Genomic DNA, 18853 nt, shown 5'->3' on the forward strand with positions numbered 1-18853 from the left:
AAACTAATTGCTTTGATGTGGTTTCTCTATTTGTCATAAACTCAAAAGTATAAACATTTTATCCATTAACTACAGGATTCTCTCAAGCAGTTGACTGAAGTCACATACCTTCTTAGATGTGTCATATTTAGGTACACATGACCATCTGACCTTGGTGGCCATATGTGCTATATGTGTCGAGGTATAGCTACTGGCTAACCACATTTTAGAGCTGGAGCTTGACTTGATTTGATTTATTGTAGTCACATGTACCTAGGTGCAGCAAAATGTTTTGCTTTACAAGAGACAGATCATACCAAATAAAGATACACAAATCATAGGGAACTTAGAGTGAGGCATACAAAGTACGGCTTCACAGGACATGCACAAAGCAAGATCAATGTTAGCATGAGCAACATTATTTGTAGTTAAAGAGGTCCATTCTGCAGTCTAATAACTGCAGGGAAGAAGCTGTTTTTGAACCTGTTGGTGTGTGTAAAGAACATTACAGGGGTGGGGGAATCTTTGATTATGTTGGCAGCCTTTCCATGGCAATAAGAAGTGTAAATGGAGTCCATGGATTGGAGGTTGGTTTCTGTGATGGTTTGGGCTGTGCACCCAATTTTCTGTAGCTTCCTATGGTCTTTGGCAGAGAAGTTGCCACACCAGCCCATTATGCACCTGGATAGAATGCTTTCTATGATATATCTGAAAAGGTTAGTGAGGATCCTTATATGATGACACTATGATCTTTTGCTATAAATTCTGTGTCCTATGATCCTGCTCCACTAGCTACCTGACAATGGAGCAGCGCTCTGAAAGCTTGTACTTGCAAATAAACCTGTTGAACAGGATCCTTATAGACATGCCGAATTTCCTAAGTTGCTTGAGGAAGAAAAGGTGTTGTTGTGCCTTCTTGACCATCGCATCTTCATGAGAGGTCCAGGTTATTGGTTATTGTCTCTCCTAGGAACTGGATGATCTCGACCCTCTCCATTTCAGCTCTGTTGATGTAGATAGGGGTGTTCCTTCTCCTTTTTTCCTGAATTCAATAATCAGTTCTTTTGTTTTTGCCAACATTGAGAGAGAAATTGTTATCATTGCACCACAACTGCAGGGTGACTTTCTGTGGGGCACTTGTGACACTGAGATTATCATGCACAACACATTCAGTAAGATGGTCACACTACTGATAAAGACTGAACAGCCAGAAAGGGTGTGAGTGACTACAGGCAAAGTAGAGGTAGACAGATAGTGCAAGTGACCTCTGTGGCCATTTCCCTTTCTCAGGGCAGCACAGTGGCCCAGTTTGATTCCAGCCTCAGGTGACTGTGTGGAGTTTGCACATTCTCTCCATCTCTGCATGGGTTTCCTCAGAGTGCTCCAATTTCCTTCCAAAGTCCAAAGATGTCCAGGTTGGGTGAACTGGCCATGCTAAATTGCCCATAGTGTTCCAGGATGTGTAGGTTAGGTGCATTAGACAGGGGAAATGTAAAGTAATAGGTTAGAGGAATGGGTCTGTATGGGATACTCTTTGGAGGGTCAGTTTGGACTTGTTGGGCCAAATGGCCTGTTTCCACTTTGTAGAGACTCAATGGTTCTATAAAAGACATAGCATTTTGGATATTGTTAGGGGAGTTGAATTCTAAGAGGATTGCACAACTGTCAAGTCCATGGCACCATCAGTGGCTTTGCTGAACAAGAAGGGAGGAAGAAAAGTGGCAGAGTGATAGATGATTCATTAAGAAAGAAAGCAGACAGGCTTTTCTATGACCATAAAGGGACTCCAGAATAGTATATTGCCTCAGGATCAGACGCAGCTCCAAAAGCTGCAAACCATATTGAAGGGGAAAGATGAACAACCAGTGTTCGTGGTACATATCTGTATCAATGACATAGGTTAAAAAAAAGATAAGATACTACAAACTGAGTATAATGAGTTAAGATGTAAATTAGATATAAGGACCTCATAGTGACACATGTTAGGAGCTTAGAAATAACAGGATAAATCAGATAAGTATGTGACTGAAGAAATGGTATAGGGGTCAGGGATTGAGATTCCTGGAACATTGGAACAGATCCTACAAACAGAATGCTTTGCTTCTAGGCAGCACTTGGACCAGCGCCCTTGGATGGTTTGTTTACTAGTGCCGTAGAGGAAGATTTAATTAAAATTGCAGTTAGATGAGAGCCTGACCGGGGAGACAGAGAGGGAGAAAACAGTGATAGAAATGAAAGACTGAAAAGTAAGAAGCATAAGAAGGCAGAAAAATCACAGCTGAACAACAAATGGAGCTGTGGTGCAAAATAAAATGACAATGAATTATATTTGACTTCTCCTTTTAACCTTGCTGGCACATTCACAATAAAGTAGGTGAATAAACAGCACAAATAAATATATATATGGTTATGATATCATTGCAAGTATGGAGTTAGACTGCATGATGAACAAGAAAGCAAGCAGGATATCCATGGGCATTCAGTATTTAGGAAGGACAGATAAACAGGGAAAGGAGGTGAGATAGCATTGGTGGTAATTGAGACAAATAATGGAATAGTGAAGAAAGAAATTGCTTCAGGAAATCAGTATGTGGAATCTGTTTGGGTGGAGTTAAGAAAAGCAGGGCAGGAAACATTGGTGGAGATTATCTATAGACTGCCAAACAGTAGTGTCAATGTAAGTAAAGGCATTAAATCGGAGATTAGAAATGCATGCATTTAGGGTACAACTGCAATCATGGGTGGCTTTAATCTACATATGGATTGGACAGAACCAAACCAACTATAATACTGTGGAAAGGATTTGCAGAGTGTGTATATGATGGTCTTTTTTTAGACTAATACATTGGGAGAGCAGGCTACCCTTGACTGAGTACAGGTAAATGAAAACAAAAAGAATTAATTAACCACCTTGTTATGTGGGGTTTGTTGGGTAAGAGCAGTCATAATATGAAAGTACTTTAATAAAGATGGAGAGTAAAGAATGGAAAATGAGAGTCATGAATCTAAACAAAATGAGCTACAAAGGCTTGAATTGGCAATGATGGATTGATGAGCCATACTAAAAGGGTTGCAGTAAATAGGCAATGGCTAATATTTAACAAACATATGCACAAAATATAACAACGAATTCCTAATCGGAACAAAAATAGAACAATCAAGTGACTCAACCATGACTTACAAGAGAAATTAGGGATAATATTGGATCCAAAGAGGAGACGTAGAATTGCCAGAAAAAGTAGCAAGTCTGAGGACAGGAAGCAGTTTAAAATTCAGCAAAAGAGGAAGAAAGGATCAAGAGAGGGGAAATGCAGTAAACTTGCACTGAGCATCAAAACTGACTATAACAGCTTTATAAATATGTGAAGAAAAAAGATTAGTGAAGACAAATAAATGGAACAAAATTATAATGAAGAATGAAGAAATAGCAAAGCAATTGAAAACATTTTTTGCTTCTCTCTTCAGAAAAAAGGACACAAATAATTTCCCAGAAATGTGAGGCAACCAAGGGTCTAGTGAGAGGGATTAATTTGAAGCATTACTAAGAAAATAATGCTGGGGAAATGAATGGAGTTAAAGGTTGACAAATCTCAGGGCCTGATCATTTGCATCCTAAAGCACTAAAGGAAGTGGCCCTGGAAATATCTGATGCATTGATGGCTGTTTTCCAAACTTCTATAGACTCTGAAGCAGAGTCCTATTGATTGGGAATTGATCTGGTGGCCCTCAGGTTAAATCACCACTAGTCACTTCTCTCTAATAAAAGAGAAGCTGCTATGGTCTGGTAATGCTATGGTGACACAGCCTATTGATTGGAGGGTGACAGATATAACCCAGTATTTTTTTAAAAAGGAGGGAGAGAAAAATAGAATTACAGATCAGTTAGCCTAATATCAGTACTGAGGAAAAGTTGAGAGTCCAGTAAAAACACATGATAACATAACACTAAACTAATAAATGGTGTCTAGTTTGTATGCACAGTGATGTATTCAAATGAACCAGTGAGATGTTTCTACAGTTTGAAGGCTACCAAACTTAACTAAGGAAACTTCATTTGGCAGTACAAGGTCATCCTGATGAACTCTGACTGTCAACAATCTATCGACATACTGCTGGAACTTTGGTTTTGGTTAGGACTTTCTGTTTCAGCTGCCTACGTGATAACAACAGGCTATGTCCCTATGTAAAGTGGCGTGACACTTCCTATTCTACAGTGCCTCCTAATTTTCATGCTGGCTTCCCCCTCCTCCACTCCCACCTGAGGTCTATGTGGATGTTTTGCGTCTGAAATGGAAGAAAGGGCTAAAGGATATCATTAAGTGCAGAGGTAAATTAGATAAGTGATTCATTTCTGAAAGCATCAGCTCTGTGTGAGGGTATTTTTAAAAAATTCTTTGTTATATCTGTAATGGGAGGAATAATCAAGAGAAATCAGGCTTCTCTCGAGAGCTTTATACTAGTATAAATGTTTTGACTCAATCACCAGAATCACAGAATCATGGAATTGTTATAGTACAGAAGAGGTCATTTGGCCCATTGTGTCTGCACCAGCTCTCCAAACATCTTGTCTTAGTGCCAACATTTTCCTCACAACCTTGCACACATTGTTACTTTTTAAATAATCATCCAATGCCCTTTTCAATGCCTCAGTTGAACCTGCTTTCCCCATACTTCCAGGCAGTGCATTCCAAACTTGAACAGTTCACTGTGATAATTTTTTTTCACTTTCCACGTACTTCTTTTGTAAAACATTTCAAAACCTCTGGTTTCTGATCCTATTACAAGTCAGAACAGTTTCTCCCTATCCATTCTGTCCAGACTCCTTATGATCTGGAAAACTTCCAGCATACCTCCCCTCAGCTTCTCCAGTCCAGGGAAAGCTACCCCAGGTTCTCCAATGTATTTTCATAACTGAAGTTTCTCATCGTTGAATACCTAAGTTCAGTGTGTTCAATTCCTTACAAAGGAACTGTACACAGTACTCCAGCTGATGTCACACCAGTGTCCTACATAGGTTTAGCGTAATTTCCTTGCTCTTGTCCTCTGTTAGTGAAGTCTGGAAAACAATTTTGTTTAATAGTTCTCTCCACACATTCTGCCACCTTTCATGACTTGTCATGCCTCACTGGGGTAGTGTGTTTGAACTCAAACTCCATTACCCCTGAAGTTATCATAAAAGTTTAAAAGTTTCTCAAAGTATGCAATTTACCTGTCAGATGGACCCAGGCGAACAGAAAACAGATTAACAAGGACGACTAGTTATTATAAGTAAGTAGATTCTAACCACAGGCAAACAATTATGAATTGTTGGCATATAATTCCATTAGCTAAATCTCTAATCCCCTTCCAACCATGTATGCAGGCACTTACAGATGGAGGGAAAAAAATTGGGGAAGGAATTCAGTGTCGCTAGTCCAACTGAAGTGATTGTTTTGCTTGTCAGAATTTTCTATTTTTCATTCTCTTTTAACCAGATTCTTATTACTTCTTCACATGTGGCAGTGTACATTAACTGCAAAGTCTCTTAGTTACTGATTAAAGACTAGGGCGTACATGAATTGGTAGAGAAAATAAACCAGCTTTCTTCAGGCTTTGGATATTCTATTGCAGAAGAAAACACACCATCTGCCTTTGCAACAGGCCAAAGGCTGCTGCAAGTATCATGTACTCCGACAAACTGTTCAGCTGCATAGGAGTCAGTTGTTGTCAGGCTGAAGGCCTTAGTCACAATTCCACAATTCAATCAGCAACCTGTTGCCAGACAAATATTACTTTGTACATATTCTCTGGTGCCAGTACATCTGCAAACACCTCCACTACTCCTTGAACAAAACAACAAAGCAAGCACCACTTACAATGAGTCTCTGTAAGTTGCTTTCTAAAAGTTCAGCAATTCCTTCTGCTGTCCTTTGCAATAAAATAGTCATTTTTCCATTTCAGTCCACAATCAAAAGTACATAAAAATAAAATGACATGATCTTTACATCACCCAAATCACTTCACTCCTGACACCCTTTAGAATAGTAAGTTTTATTTTATACTGTCTCTTTATTTTCTTTGTACCAAAATGTATCCCACACATTATTCTGCATTGAACTTTATCTGCAACCCATCTGCTCACTCCACTTTCATTGTCCTTTTGAAGTTCTATATTATCCTCCACACACTTTGCAATTCTTTTAGGTTTTGTGTTGTCCACAGCATGAAATTGTCCATCATACATCAAGATATTGTAATGGACCAGACTAAATTCACTCAAACTATTCAGAAGATGGTCTAGACTCTGCCTTTTCTGGATTTAAAGGTGGATATAAGGTATTGCATTCCAGATGCAAATCAGTTGATTAAACTACTGGATTTAAAGCAAAACACAGTTTATTCATCCATTTTCTTTAAAATACAGCAAAAGAAAGAAGGAATTTGAATAACCTAATTCTATTTGAAAACTTAACAAAACAATAGATACAGTGACTGTGACAAACTAACTGTTCAATATTGCAAAATTCCATAAACACACCCTTTTGGCAAAAGGCAAATTTAAAAAAAACAGCTTGTCTCACATGTAGTTCTCCAATGCAGGAGGAAAGAACATCAAAAGACAATTCTGATAGTCAACTGCTGATAGCTAAACTAAAGAGCATGGTTCTGTGGGAGTGTGCCCACACTCCTTCAGGCTGCTTCTATTGTTCCAACTTTTAAAAGAAAAATCCCATGACCTCACAAACTGTTGACTTAGTGGTTCTGGTAGACTGCTTGATACCTCTGCCTTAAAACCTCTCTTCATAAATAAATCCAGGTCAAAAGCCATAGCATCGACACAATTTAGATAATGTATATATTATCAGTAAAAGTAAGGGTCCCAATTCCAACTCCTGGGGAACTCTGCTACAAAAATTCTTCCAACACAAAAAATACACATTTACCATTACTCTCTGTTTCTTATCACTCAGATAATTTATATCTACTTTGCCAGTGTCCCTTTTTTTTATGACCTGTAATATCCTTGCAGGCCTGGTGTGTCTCATTATATTGCAAGTTATTTGGAAATCCATGTACACCACATCAGCAACCTTGCCTTCATCAACTTATGCTGTTACATCTTCAAAAAAACTCCTGCAGATTAGTTAGGCAAGGTTTTGCTTTAACAAATCTGTCCTGACATCTGAAATAACTCACATTTTTCAATACGACTATTAATTTTATCCCATAGAATTGTTTCCAGATGTTTCCCACCAGGAAATCTCTGTAATTTGAACAGAAGCATAATGTTTGCAGTTCTTCAGTCCTTCTGCATCACCCTTAATCCTAGGGGAGAATGAAAGATTATTGCCTGTCCCTTTGCAATTTCCACACTCCCTTCCTGCAATATGCCTCATCAACTTTAAGTACTGACAGCTTATCCAATACCACCCCTGGCCAATTTTAGACCCTCCTAGTGATTGGTTTCCTCCACTGGACAGTATTTGCCTCCAAAGTAAAGACACATGCTAAGTATTTATTTCGCACCTAAGTGTTTATTTATGCCTGTGTGAAAAGTGTCCTTGCAGTAGCATTTCAAGGAGAGGTGTCATTGCGCTCCAAAGTGCAGCATTACAGTGAAGCATACTTAAGTGGATTGAAGATATTACATGATGATGCAGAGAGATTGGCACACATTGGATGCTCATGAATGTACCGCAGTGGCACGCGGGGAAACCAGAGTCCTGGTGCAGCACAAGAGAAGCGAGTCCTGGTACAGCACAACTTACCTTGCTGCAGCTGAGTGCTGGTGAGGAGCGGATTGGAGGCTGGAGCAGAGCAGGATAGTTGTTGGATTTGTGCCTGCTGCCAGCAGTAAGATCATGTGCTGATCTCCTGCTATCTGAAATTTTTTACTGGACTGTGATGTAAATCTTTTAGCTCTGTTATAACTATCTTATTTCTAACTTAGTTTTTAAACACTAAGTAATGCTACTACTTTTCCTTTTAATCCTCTTTTGTATCCAAGATTTCTACCCAGCTACTTGCACCTAAGATGGTGCCATTAAAGGCAGCTATTATAAAAAAACCTTTTCACTGTTCTCCTGAGTACATGTGTCAGTAAAGGATATTTTGTTCTATATTCTATTGTATGTGGTGTGCACTCAACTGCTGCCTATGGAGCGTGCCCTGAGGCATTGGTGCTAGTGTCCAATTGGTGATCGGGATTACAAAGTGCTGACTTGGAGATTGACTTTTATGTCTGGACTCCTCAGCATCAAGTTTCTATCCATTAGTGGCATAAAAGTTACCTACGTATCAATAAGGCAAGATTCGGTGGTTCCTTCTGCGATGATTAGCAATAATTTTTGTAAATAGGTCTCTTGTAACTGATTAGTTAGAATCTCATCTTAATGTCTAGAACTCAACTGGAAAATGCTACTTGTTGCTCCTAATATTGCTGGCCATCTCACATGATTCTCCCAGACTTCTCAACATATTCTATATTATTGAGGACCTGGTACAATTCCACCTAATATCACCGGTCCAAAGTGGAATCTTTTTTAACTTACTATTAGCCATATCTAACCAATACATCACAGACATCAATAGGAGCAGTAGATTGTTAACAGACAATCAAAACAATGGAATGTAAGCCAGTCCTGATTAAACTGTGATCAACAATAAGTAAGACAGAACGGAGCTATGCAAGTGATGAAGCTTATGCAGAAAGGAGCCATGCATCTGGTCTTTAGTGTTGGAAGGGCTGAGCTATCTGGAAAAATGGGAAAAACTTGGGCATTTTAATTTGGAAGGAGTCATCGAGGAGATAGTTAGAAGTATAGCAAATGGAATAGATAAAATGAATTCAAAATACTAATTAAACTAAGTAACAAGTCCAGAACAAGAGATACAAGTTCAAACAACTGAAAGGTTACTTTAGAATGATACTGAGAATTCTACATATTCATCATTGTATGGGTAAGGTTATCATTTAGAGCAATAGGGGTAGAAAGCCTGGAATAAATTAAGAAGAACTAGGTGCTACATTTAGGAGACTCGTGGGTTATTTCTAGATGGAAGAATTAGATGGGCTATCTGTAATTTGCTGCAAGTAGGTTCAGTGAAGAAAACCTTTCATCTCTTTATGAATGTCCAAACATATTAAATCAATATGCTTGAAAAATAAACCTGAAAAAGAAGGACAACAGCTAAAACATTATGATTAAGTTCTCTTCCCATCAACTGATGTATCCACCTTCCCCATCAATCCTGTAATCTCTTGGAAATGGGAAAAATTCAGAAGATCCCCAAGTCCAGTTAGGTAAAGAAAAAATACAGTTTAGACTCTTCAGTTGATCAGAAATAATCAAGGAGGCCATGTTGGCTATGGATGGAAATTTGTCAAGCCACAGTTTATCACTCCAAGTGGACTAAATGCAAGTGCCAAGCCTGCACTAATGGTTGATAGACCTTGTGAGAATATCATTGGTAGAAACCAATTTAGTGGATGTGGGCAGTATGACTGTGTGCTTGAACAAGGCAACCCACTTCTGAGAACTGCAAGTTCGATCAGAGGGCTGGCAGTGTGGCAGGTTCAGCAGAACCATTGGTAAAGAAACTCAGTGCAGACTGTACAAGGAGAAGAAAACATCTTCATGTTGACATTACCTGAGGGCTGAATAATTGTTTTGTGTTGTAACAGATTCAGGTAGCTAGACTCTGGTGCTTAGAGGGATGAGCCTTCCATTGGGCAGTGTCAGAGATGCAGGGATTATCTTTGTAAGGGAAGGCTCTTGCACCATTGGAATCCATTGAGAGGCTATTGCAGTTTTCCTAATGATATTCCAAGCACTATGTACCCTTCCCAATGCTAATAAAACCTGACAAGGACAGGAAGTGGCCATTAATGGATAATTAATTGATTACCACCATTGAAAATATCTCATTGTCACAGGAAGCTGCCCATTTCACCCACTGACACCTCCTACCACATTTTAAAAGGTTTCCTACCTTCCACTCTGATTCCAGAGAGCTGATTAAATTCAACTCTATATCTTTATTACTTAGTATTAACTCTACCTTTTAAAAGACATCAGACTATCTGGTCACAATAACAATGCTGTTTGTGAGCACCCGAGTTTCCTGTGTGCATATAAGTTGCCAGGTTTCTGACATTACAACAGTGACTATATTTCAAAAAGTAATTCATTTGCTGTTATGTACTACAAGAGTTTTAGTGGCCACAAAAAGTGCTATATAAATAAACACCTTTTTTTGGTCTGATCATCAACTTTAGAGAATTGTAGCAATAAAACCAAGCTGTTTTTTTTTCTTCAGTTTTATTTTCATGCCATGTGCTGTTTAACACTTGTTTGAACTTGCCTAAATGCATTACATTGTGCTTATCTGAATTAAAGGCCATTTATCATAATTATGGGCAGATCAGGCCTTAGCTCTCTTCATAGATGTGCCTCCTCTTCTACAGTCCATACATTTGTCCAAATAACTTAATCTTAGGCTTCTAAAATATTAATCTTACTATTGTAAATCTATCAGTTTCTTAATAGATGCTATAATGAGCCCGAAACCCTAACTCTGACCACTTTTCCTATAAAACACTTTGTAATTCTATAAAGATAGGCTTCCTGTTGTATTAAATTTGCTCTTTAAAACACTTATCTCTTACCCTCTTGTTCTTTAGGTGTACATGAAAATAATCTGAATAAAATAACTCCACAGGGACACCTGTAAATCATCACTAAGTCACCCATTATTTACATATGGAAAGCCCTTGATACTGATCCAACTTCCACAGACCCAGCTCTCAGATCCAGAAAGGTTTCATTTCTTTGTTTTCCCTCATGACCACCAGCCATTTCAGTTTTGCCATGACCAGATCTTTCTGCGTCCAAAGCCTGATATATTTTGAGCTGTGACTGCAAGTGTGTCCAGAAAATTTAAAACCATTACAGATGGTTCCAGTGGCTGTACCACTGGTGGTGTATCTGTCTGCAGGATGTGGCTCAGTGCATTTGCATTTGATACTTGGCCTCCTGGACCATGTTCCAACTTGTAATTATTTGAACTTAGTATTAGAGACCCACTGCTGAATTTGGCTTGAAACTGTGGGTGGCACTGCCTTGTCCTGTTTAAATAGAACTAGCGTTTGAGATCTGTTAGGAGAAAGTGAAGACTGCAGATGCTGGAGATCAGAGCTGAAAATGTGTTGCTGGAAAAGCACAGCAGGTCAGGCAGCATCCAAGGAGCAGGTGAATCAACGTTTTGGGCTTGAGCCCTTCTTCAGGAAATTCCTGAAGAAGGGCTCATACCCAAAACGTCGATTCTCCTGCTCCTTGGATGCTGCCTGACCTGCTGCGCTTTTCCAGCAATACATTTTCAGCTTTGAGATCTGTTATTCTAAATTTACACCCACAAAGGTATTGGTGTAATTTCCTGACTCCAAATATGACTCCAAGCTTTCCTTCTCTATCTAGGCAAATTGCCAAAGTCCTGAGTGCATATGCTTTTGGACATTCCTCTCCATTGTGCCACCCATGAGCTCATAAAACTTTGATGGCATACAGGAAGGGATTGCATGTCAATACCAAATTTCACTTGAAACCATAGTGTGCCAATACTTTAAAGGATGAAAGCTGTTTCTTCAATTTCCTGAAGGCTATGGCTTGGCTGCACACCATTTCCAACGATGACCCTTTCTTCAGGAGTTGATGCAAAAGTGCCAGGGTGGAGGTCACGTTATGTATGAACGTTTTGGCACAGTGGCTCAGTGGTTAGCATTGCTGCCTCACAGTGCCAAGCACCTGGGTTCGATTCCTGCCTCGCGAGACTGTCTGTGTGGAGTTTGCACATTCTCCCTGTGTTTGCGTGGGTTTCCTCTGGGTGCTCCGCATGTTGCGGCTGTACAGGACATTGATTAGGCCACTTTTGGAATATTGCGTGCAATTCTGGTCTCCTTCCTATCGGAAAGATGTTGTGAAACTTGAAAGGGTTCAGAAAAGATTTACAAGGATGTTACCAGGGTTGGAGGATCTGAGCTATAGGGAGAGGTTGAACAGGCTGGGGCTGTTTTCCCTGGAGCATCGGAGACTGAGGGGTGACCTTATAGAAGTTTGCAAAATTATGAGAGACATGGATAGGATAAATAGACAAAATCTTTTCCCTGGGATCGGGGCGTCCAGAACTAGAGGGCATAGGTTTAGGGTGAGAGGGGAAAGATATAAAAGAGACCTAAGGGGCAATGTTTTCACGCAGAGGGTGGTACGTATATGGAATGAGCTACCAGAGGATGTAGTGGAGGCTGGTACAATTGCAACATTTAAGAGGCATTTGGATGGGTATATGAATAGGAAGGGTTTGGAGGGATATGGGCCGGGTGCTGGCAGGTAGAACTAGATTGGGTTGAGATATCTGGTCGGCGTGGACAGGTTGGACTGAAGGGTCTGTTTCCATGCTGTACATCTCTATGACTCTATGTGCAGGTCAGGTGAATTGGCCATAGTGTCAGGTGCATTAGTCAAGGTTAAATGGGGAATGGGCCTGGGTGGGCTACTGTTCGGAGGGTCGATGTGGACTTGTTGGGCCAAAGGGCCTGTTTCCATACTGTAGGAAATCTAATCAAATTCACCAGCCCAAGAAAAGACCTAAGGTCTGATACAGACTTGGAAGCTGGGACATCTTTGATTGTCCTCACTTTATCTTCCAACAGATGTAAACTGATCTTGTCAACTTTGCAGCGCAAGGAGATCACTTGAGGTGCCTGCAAAATACATTTTTCCCTTCAAAGGCATACATCTGCCCAGATGAAACATCTAAGGACTATATTCAAATTCTCTTTAGAGCTCCTTATTGGTCTTCTTTGCTATTAACACGTCATCTAGTTAAATAGTGACTTCTTACAATATTCTCCATTGTCTGCTGAAAAGTTGCACAGGCTGACGATACCCCAAATGGCAGTCTTGTATATTGGTGCAAACTCTTGTGGGTATTAATTGTAGGCAAAAGTGAGGACTGCAAATGCTAGAGATTGGAGTCGAGAGTGTGGTGCTGCAAAAGCACAGCAGGTCAGGCACCATCTGAGGAGCAGGAAAATTGATGTTTCGGGCAAAAGCCCTTCATCAGGTATTAATTGTTATACACTCATCTAACTGTATTTGCAAGTATGGTTCATGTGATGGACAGTTCTCCTGCTAGTTTTGCATATAAATCCTCTATGCGAGGCTTTGGATATAATCTTTCTCAACCCGTCAATCTAGGTCCCAAGCCTTTTATGACAATCAGTGGTAACTGAACCAGCTGCTTCTCATGACAGACTGGAACAGAAATTGTACCCTTAGTCTGTAAAGTTTCTCCGGTATAGGTTCTCAAGGTAGCCAAAGTCTTACATAACCTTAAGAGTTGGAGTCCAGAGGAAACTTTGGTAAAACTGGTTCTGCAAACACTGAAACAGCCACACTGATATCGACCTCCATTGGAACTGGGTGACCATTTCAGCAGTCATTTATTTATTTTATCTGGTTTGGATGTTGCTAAGCAATTAAACTATTCCAACCAGATGTAGGTGGACTTTCCAGGGTATGCATTCTCTTGGACACAAGCCCATCAGTTATAGGGTCATAGAGATGTACACCACAGAAACAGATCCTTCGATCCAACCAGTCTATGTCAACCTATCCTAAATAAATGTCCCATTTGACAGCATTTGCCCCATATCCCTCCTAACACTTCGTATTCATATACCCATCCAGATGCCTTTTCACTGTTTTAATTGTATCAGCCTCCATCACTTCCTCTGGCAGTTCCTTCCATACATGCATCACCCTCTGCGTGAAAATGTTGCTCCTTAGGTTACTTTTAAATCTTTCCTCTCTCAGCTTAAACCTATGCCCTCTAGTTTTGGACTCCCCCACCACCCCAGGAAAAAGACCTTGTCTACTTACCCTATCCATGCCCCTCATGATTTTATAAACCTCTGTAAGGTCACCCCTCAGCTTCCGACACTCCCAGGGATAATAGCCCCAGCCTATTCAGCCTCCCCATGGAGATCAAATCCTCCAAACCTGGTAACATCCATGTAAATGTTTTCTGAACCCGTTAAAGTTTCACAACATCCTTCTGATAGGAAGGAGACCAGAATTGCACGCAATATTCCAAAAGTGGCTGAACCAACATCCTGTACAGCCGCAATATGACCTCTCAACTCCTATACTCAGTGCTCTGACCAATAAAGAAAAGCATACCAAACGCCTTTTTCACTATCCTATCTATCTGCGACTTCACTTTCAAGGAGGTATGAACCTGCACTCCAAGATCTCTTGGTTCAGCATCATTCACCAGGACCTTACCATTAAGTGTATAAGTCCTACTTTGATTTGCCTTTACAAAACGCAGCTCCTCATATTTATCTAAACAAAACTCAATCTGCCCTTCCTTTGGCCTACTGGCCATCTGATTAAGATCCCATTGTACTCTGAGGTAGCTTTCCTTGCTGTCCACTATACCTCCTATTTTGGTGTCATCTGTAAACTTACGAAACGTACCTCCTATGTTGACATCCAAATCATTTATATTAGTGATGAAAAGCAGTGGACGTAGCACCCATCCTTATGGCACACCATTGTTCACAGGCCTCCAGTCTGAAAAGCAACCCTCAACCACCATCCGCCCCTCTGTCTTCTACCTTAGAGCCAGTTCTGCACCCAATTTTCCTACTCAATTTAAGTGTAGTGGAACTCTTTTGCTGCCTTAAGTCCATATAACAGCAGCAACTACAATGGTCTACCGCCCCCTTAAAATTGTAACCATTTGGCTGAGGCTTGGCTTTTTTTTGTTGTGGATATGTCCTGAGTGAGGCTGTGCAATCTTCACTCAAGTAGTGTCCCCAAGCTCAGTGAGGGTGATCACTTCCACCTCCTGCAACTCATATGGTCCACTTGCCGCATTCTCCAATGAAAAAGACAGTTGTAATACCTGTTTGAAGTCCAGTTGTGCTTCAGCTAGTAAATGCCTTTGTATATTTATATCATTAATCCCAAACACCAAACAGTCTCTCAGCATCTCACTAAAGGTTAAACCAAATTCATATGCCTCTGCCAGTCATCTAGACCTCGTCAAAAATCTCCAACTGATCAATCCCCATGGTTCTCAAATTATGACTAAAACCAATATAATCTTGAATTAAAGGAAACTTGGCATTGTAATATTCCTTAACTAAGTCCATCAACTCTTGCAAAGTTTCGGTATCTGATGCCTCAGGGAAGGTCAGGCTCCTAATAAATGAAAAAGCTGCAGGTCCACAAGCTATCAGGAGAATTGCTTTTCATCTGCCCAATATCATTTGCCCAGAAAACATAATGATTTCTTTCCACATGCTAGGCCCAGTCTTTGACAGCAGGATCAAACGAGTCAAACTTCCCAATTAACAGCATGATGCCAGAAATACTTAACCCAACTCAAAGATGACTGTTGTGAGCAGATTTCTTTAGGAGTGTGCTTTTTTCATTTGTCACTGAAATAACTCCACAGAAGTCAGTGTCCCATCACCAAATCTTCCTTTATTGACATGTGGAAAGTCCTTGACACTGATCCAGCTTCCTCAGAGCCAGCTCTCAGCTTGAACCTCTGACACACATGTTTATATATGTCAGTTAGGGTTGCCAAATTGGACCTGATTAACAGCCCCAGTCAGAGACTTCATATTCTGTGAGGTCCACCTGGCTGACCTCATTACAATTGTTACACTGTACTTTCATTATGGTGATAAGGTGGGACAAGATTGAACAAGTAGTGTAAGGAGGCAGCACAGAATCAGTAAGATCACTTATTAAACCAATCTCTCGATGTGAAAGGATAATATTATTTTGTGTAACAAAATGGAAATAAACAAAAACAGCTCCAAAATAAATGTTTTTATTTTATTTGTTGGTGTGAAAATATTCAATTGTGTCTGTTCTTATTTCTTCTAGGTGGCAGATGTTGTGATTTCTCACCAGATGGAAAAGTCTTAGCCGTTGGTTTAAATGATGGGAGTTTTCATGTAGTCAATGCGGATACCCTGGAAGATATAGTGTCTTTTCACCACAGGAAGGAAAATATATCCGATATAAAATTTTCACCAGGTAAAGCAGAAGTAAATCAGCTTTTGCTTTTTTTTAAAATCCAGTTGTATCTGTTAAGTTTGGAAATAATAATCCCTGCTGCATTTACATGGAATTGATAAAAACTGATCTGCCTTTTCACACTTGGCTTGGGAACAGAGAGTCAGAAAAATTCCCAGTTCTGTAAACCCAACACAGGAGAGAGTGCCCCACATGTTTTAGTTTTGTGGTGTTGGGAAGGTGAATGGGTAAAACGTAAGACCAGAGTAGACAATTCTGTCCCTTGAGCCTGATCAGCTATTTGGTACTGCCATGCCTGATCTCATCTCAATCTCAACTCTACTCCTACCTGCTCTCCATAACCTCAACCCCTTATTAGATAAAAATCTAACTCCCCTTAAGTTTACTCAGTGTAGCATCTATCACACATTCTGGGATAGTGAAATCTACAGATTCATAACTCTTGGAATGAAGTAATTTCTCTTCATGTCTATGCAGACTTCCTTGGATGCTGCCTAACCTGCTGTGCTTTAACCAGCAACACATTTTCAGCTATGCAGACTTATGTCAATTTATTGGTGCAAGCAGCACATGGTTTACAACCATATGTGCGGGGTTCTTCAGTGTTATCAAAGAAGAACTTTGCATGAATCATTCAGAATGCTGCCTGACCCAGTCATTTGACATAAGTCTGCTTGTACTGTGACACACATGAGTTCCACACCCACTCCCCACAGTGTAATGAAATTGAAAAGAAAGGTGAAATAAATGACCTGACAAGATAAGGGAAAGAACTAATTTTTTTTTAAGTTAGGAATGCAAATAATATTGTTACATTTCAAGAAATAATTATCTAAATGTCCTTATGCTCAATGTTTCTCAAATGAAGAAACTCAAAAAGAGACAGGTATATGATGCAGTTTGATTAGATTAGATTCCCTACAGTATGGAAACAGGCCCTTTGGTCCAACAAGACCCTCCGAAGAGCAATCCACTCTCACCCATTCCCCCACCCTGTATTTACCCCTAACTAATGCACCTAACACTATGGGCAATTTAGCATGGCCAATTCACCTGACCTGCACATGTTTGGATTGTGGAAGGAAACTGGAGTACCCGGAAGAAACCCTTGCAGACACGGGGAGAATATGCAAACTCTACACAGATAGTTATCCGAGGCAGGAATTGAATCTGGGTCCCTGGCGCTGTGAGGTAGCAGTGCGAACCACCGAGCCACGTGCCGCCCCAGTTATAGGATACATAGGAGACAGGGGAGTTCATTCCCAGTTTCAGGTCTCAACTCTACATTAAATGATAACATCCCCTACTAAATGAAAAAATCTATAGAATGCTTATATTTCTGAAAGTTTACTAATACATTTAATTTGTACAGGTCGTACTGCTATAATGTGTGTTTCTTAAAACATGCATTCGCTGTAATGCAATTTACGAATTGGGGACACTGTTTCTAAAACACGAACTTTTAAAGTGTGTTGGTTATAACATGATTGCGGCCCCATTTATTTAAATGGTGCTGCTAGTGCACAATTTTCTTGTAACACGTTATTGCATGAGATTGGAACTACTATATTATAGCAGAACTGACTATATTTCTGAGTGACAAAAGCGGATGTGAACATTTCATCCTAAATGATATATCATTCTATTTTAAGAAAATAGGATTTCACAAATAAATAAGTCATTCGTAATTGACTCTCACTCCTTTCTTGGCAAAGAAGTCTTCATTTGCTCTTCATTGTCATGACTAGACTCCAGCAAAGTGAGGTCAGATGAACTGACAACCCTTCTTTATTCACTCATGCTCTAAGTTGGTTGCAACAAGGTTAATTTGAAAATGATACGTAACCTTGTGAAGATCTTTCTCCTACACCAAAGGAACTTACATTTTAAGGAGGAGGCAATTTAGCTAGAATTAACTAATTTCTTGAATTAACAAAAAGAGCAATTTTATAAATTAATAAATCTGAGAAGACTTGGGAACACAACACACTTACACATAGATTTAGAAAGAAGAGGTGAATACAAAAAGATTACGTTTTAAAGAGGTTATACAGATCATTCTCTGAAATGTTCACAAAAGGCAGATCATTGAACATTGTGCTGCTGCAGTGGAGTATTGATGTTTATCGTTGAACAGTCAGTTTCACTATCTTCAGTTTTGTAACCTTGTTGAGATTTTCCAGTTTTGTTTCCTTTTGACCATGACTGAATTTCAGCATTCAGGGTGAGAGGTGGGCCTTTTGTTATCTTTCCTATTTAACTGGTTTTGGCACGCTGAGTCAGAAAGAAGTTTTACCTGCAACTTAAGTATAAAAAGCTCATAGTTCTTCACAGCACAATAATGCTTGAAACCAGGCTGGTTCAGTCCCACCAGTACACTCCTTTAGAGTTGAAACTGGCTTCTAAACCCCTGTCCTTGTGTATTATCCAAGGGAGAAACATAAAATGTTTCTGAAGTATGGGATGGATGAGGTGTTCAATAAGGTTCCCCATGGCAGATTGATTAGCAAGGTTAGATCTCATGAAATACAGGGAGAACTAGCCATTTGGATAGAGAATTGGCTCAAAGGTAGAAGACAGAGGGTGGTGGTGGCGAGTTGTTTTTCATACTGGAGGCCTGTGACCAGTGGAATGCCACCAGGATTGGTGCTGGGTCCACTTCTTTTCATTATTTATATTAATGATGTGGATGTGAGCGTAAGAGGTATATTTACTAAATTTTCAGATGACACCAAAATTGGAGGTGTATTGGAAAGCGAAGAAGGTTACCTCAAATT

General features: G+C 39.9%; 1 protein-coding gene across 5 annotated transcripts in view; it reads left to right on the top strand.

Moving 5' to 3' along the window:
* The window catches only part of LOC132819436 (echinoderm microtubule-associated protein-like 6), a 512298-nt gene that overhangs the window by 266245 nt on the left and 227200 nt on the right, over window positions 1-18853 (top strand). For all 5 annotated transcript variants that reach the window (XM_060830942.1, XM_060830941.1, XM_060830940.1 and 2 more), the window contains exon 22: window positions 15924-16076. In XM_060830942.1, the coding sequence (XP_060686925.1) occupies window positions 15924-16076 (153 nt within the window). The remainder of the gene's footprint in view (window positions 1-15923; window positions 16077-18853) is intronic.

This window comes from Hemiscyllium ocellatum, chromosome 10 (assembly GCF_020745735.1).
Source record: "Hemiscyllium ocellatum isolate sHemOce1 chromosome 10, sHemOce1.pat.X.cur, whole genome shotgun sequence".
Lineage (NCBI taxonomy): Eukaryota > Metazoa > Chordata > Chondrichthyes > Orectolobiformes > Hemiscylliidae > Hemiscyllium > Hemiscyllium ocellatum.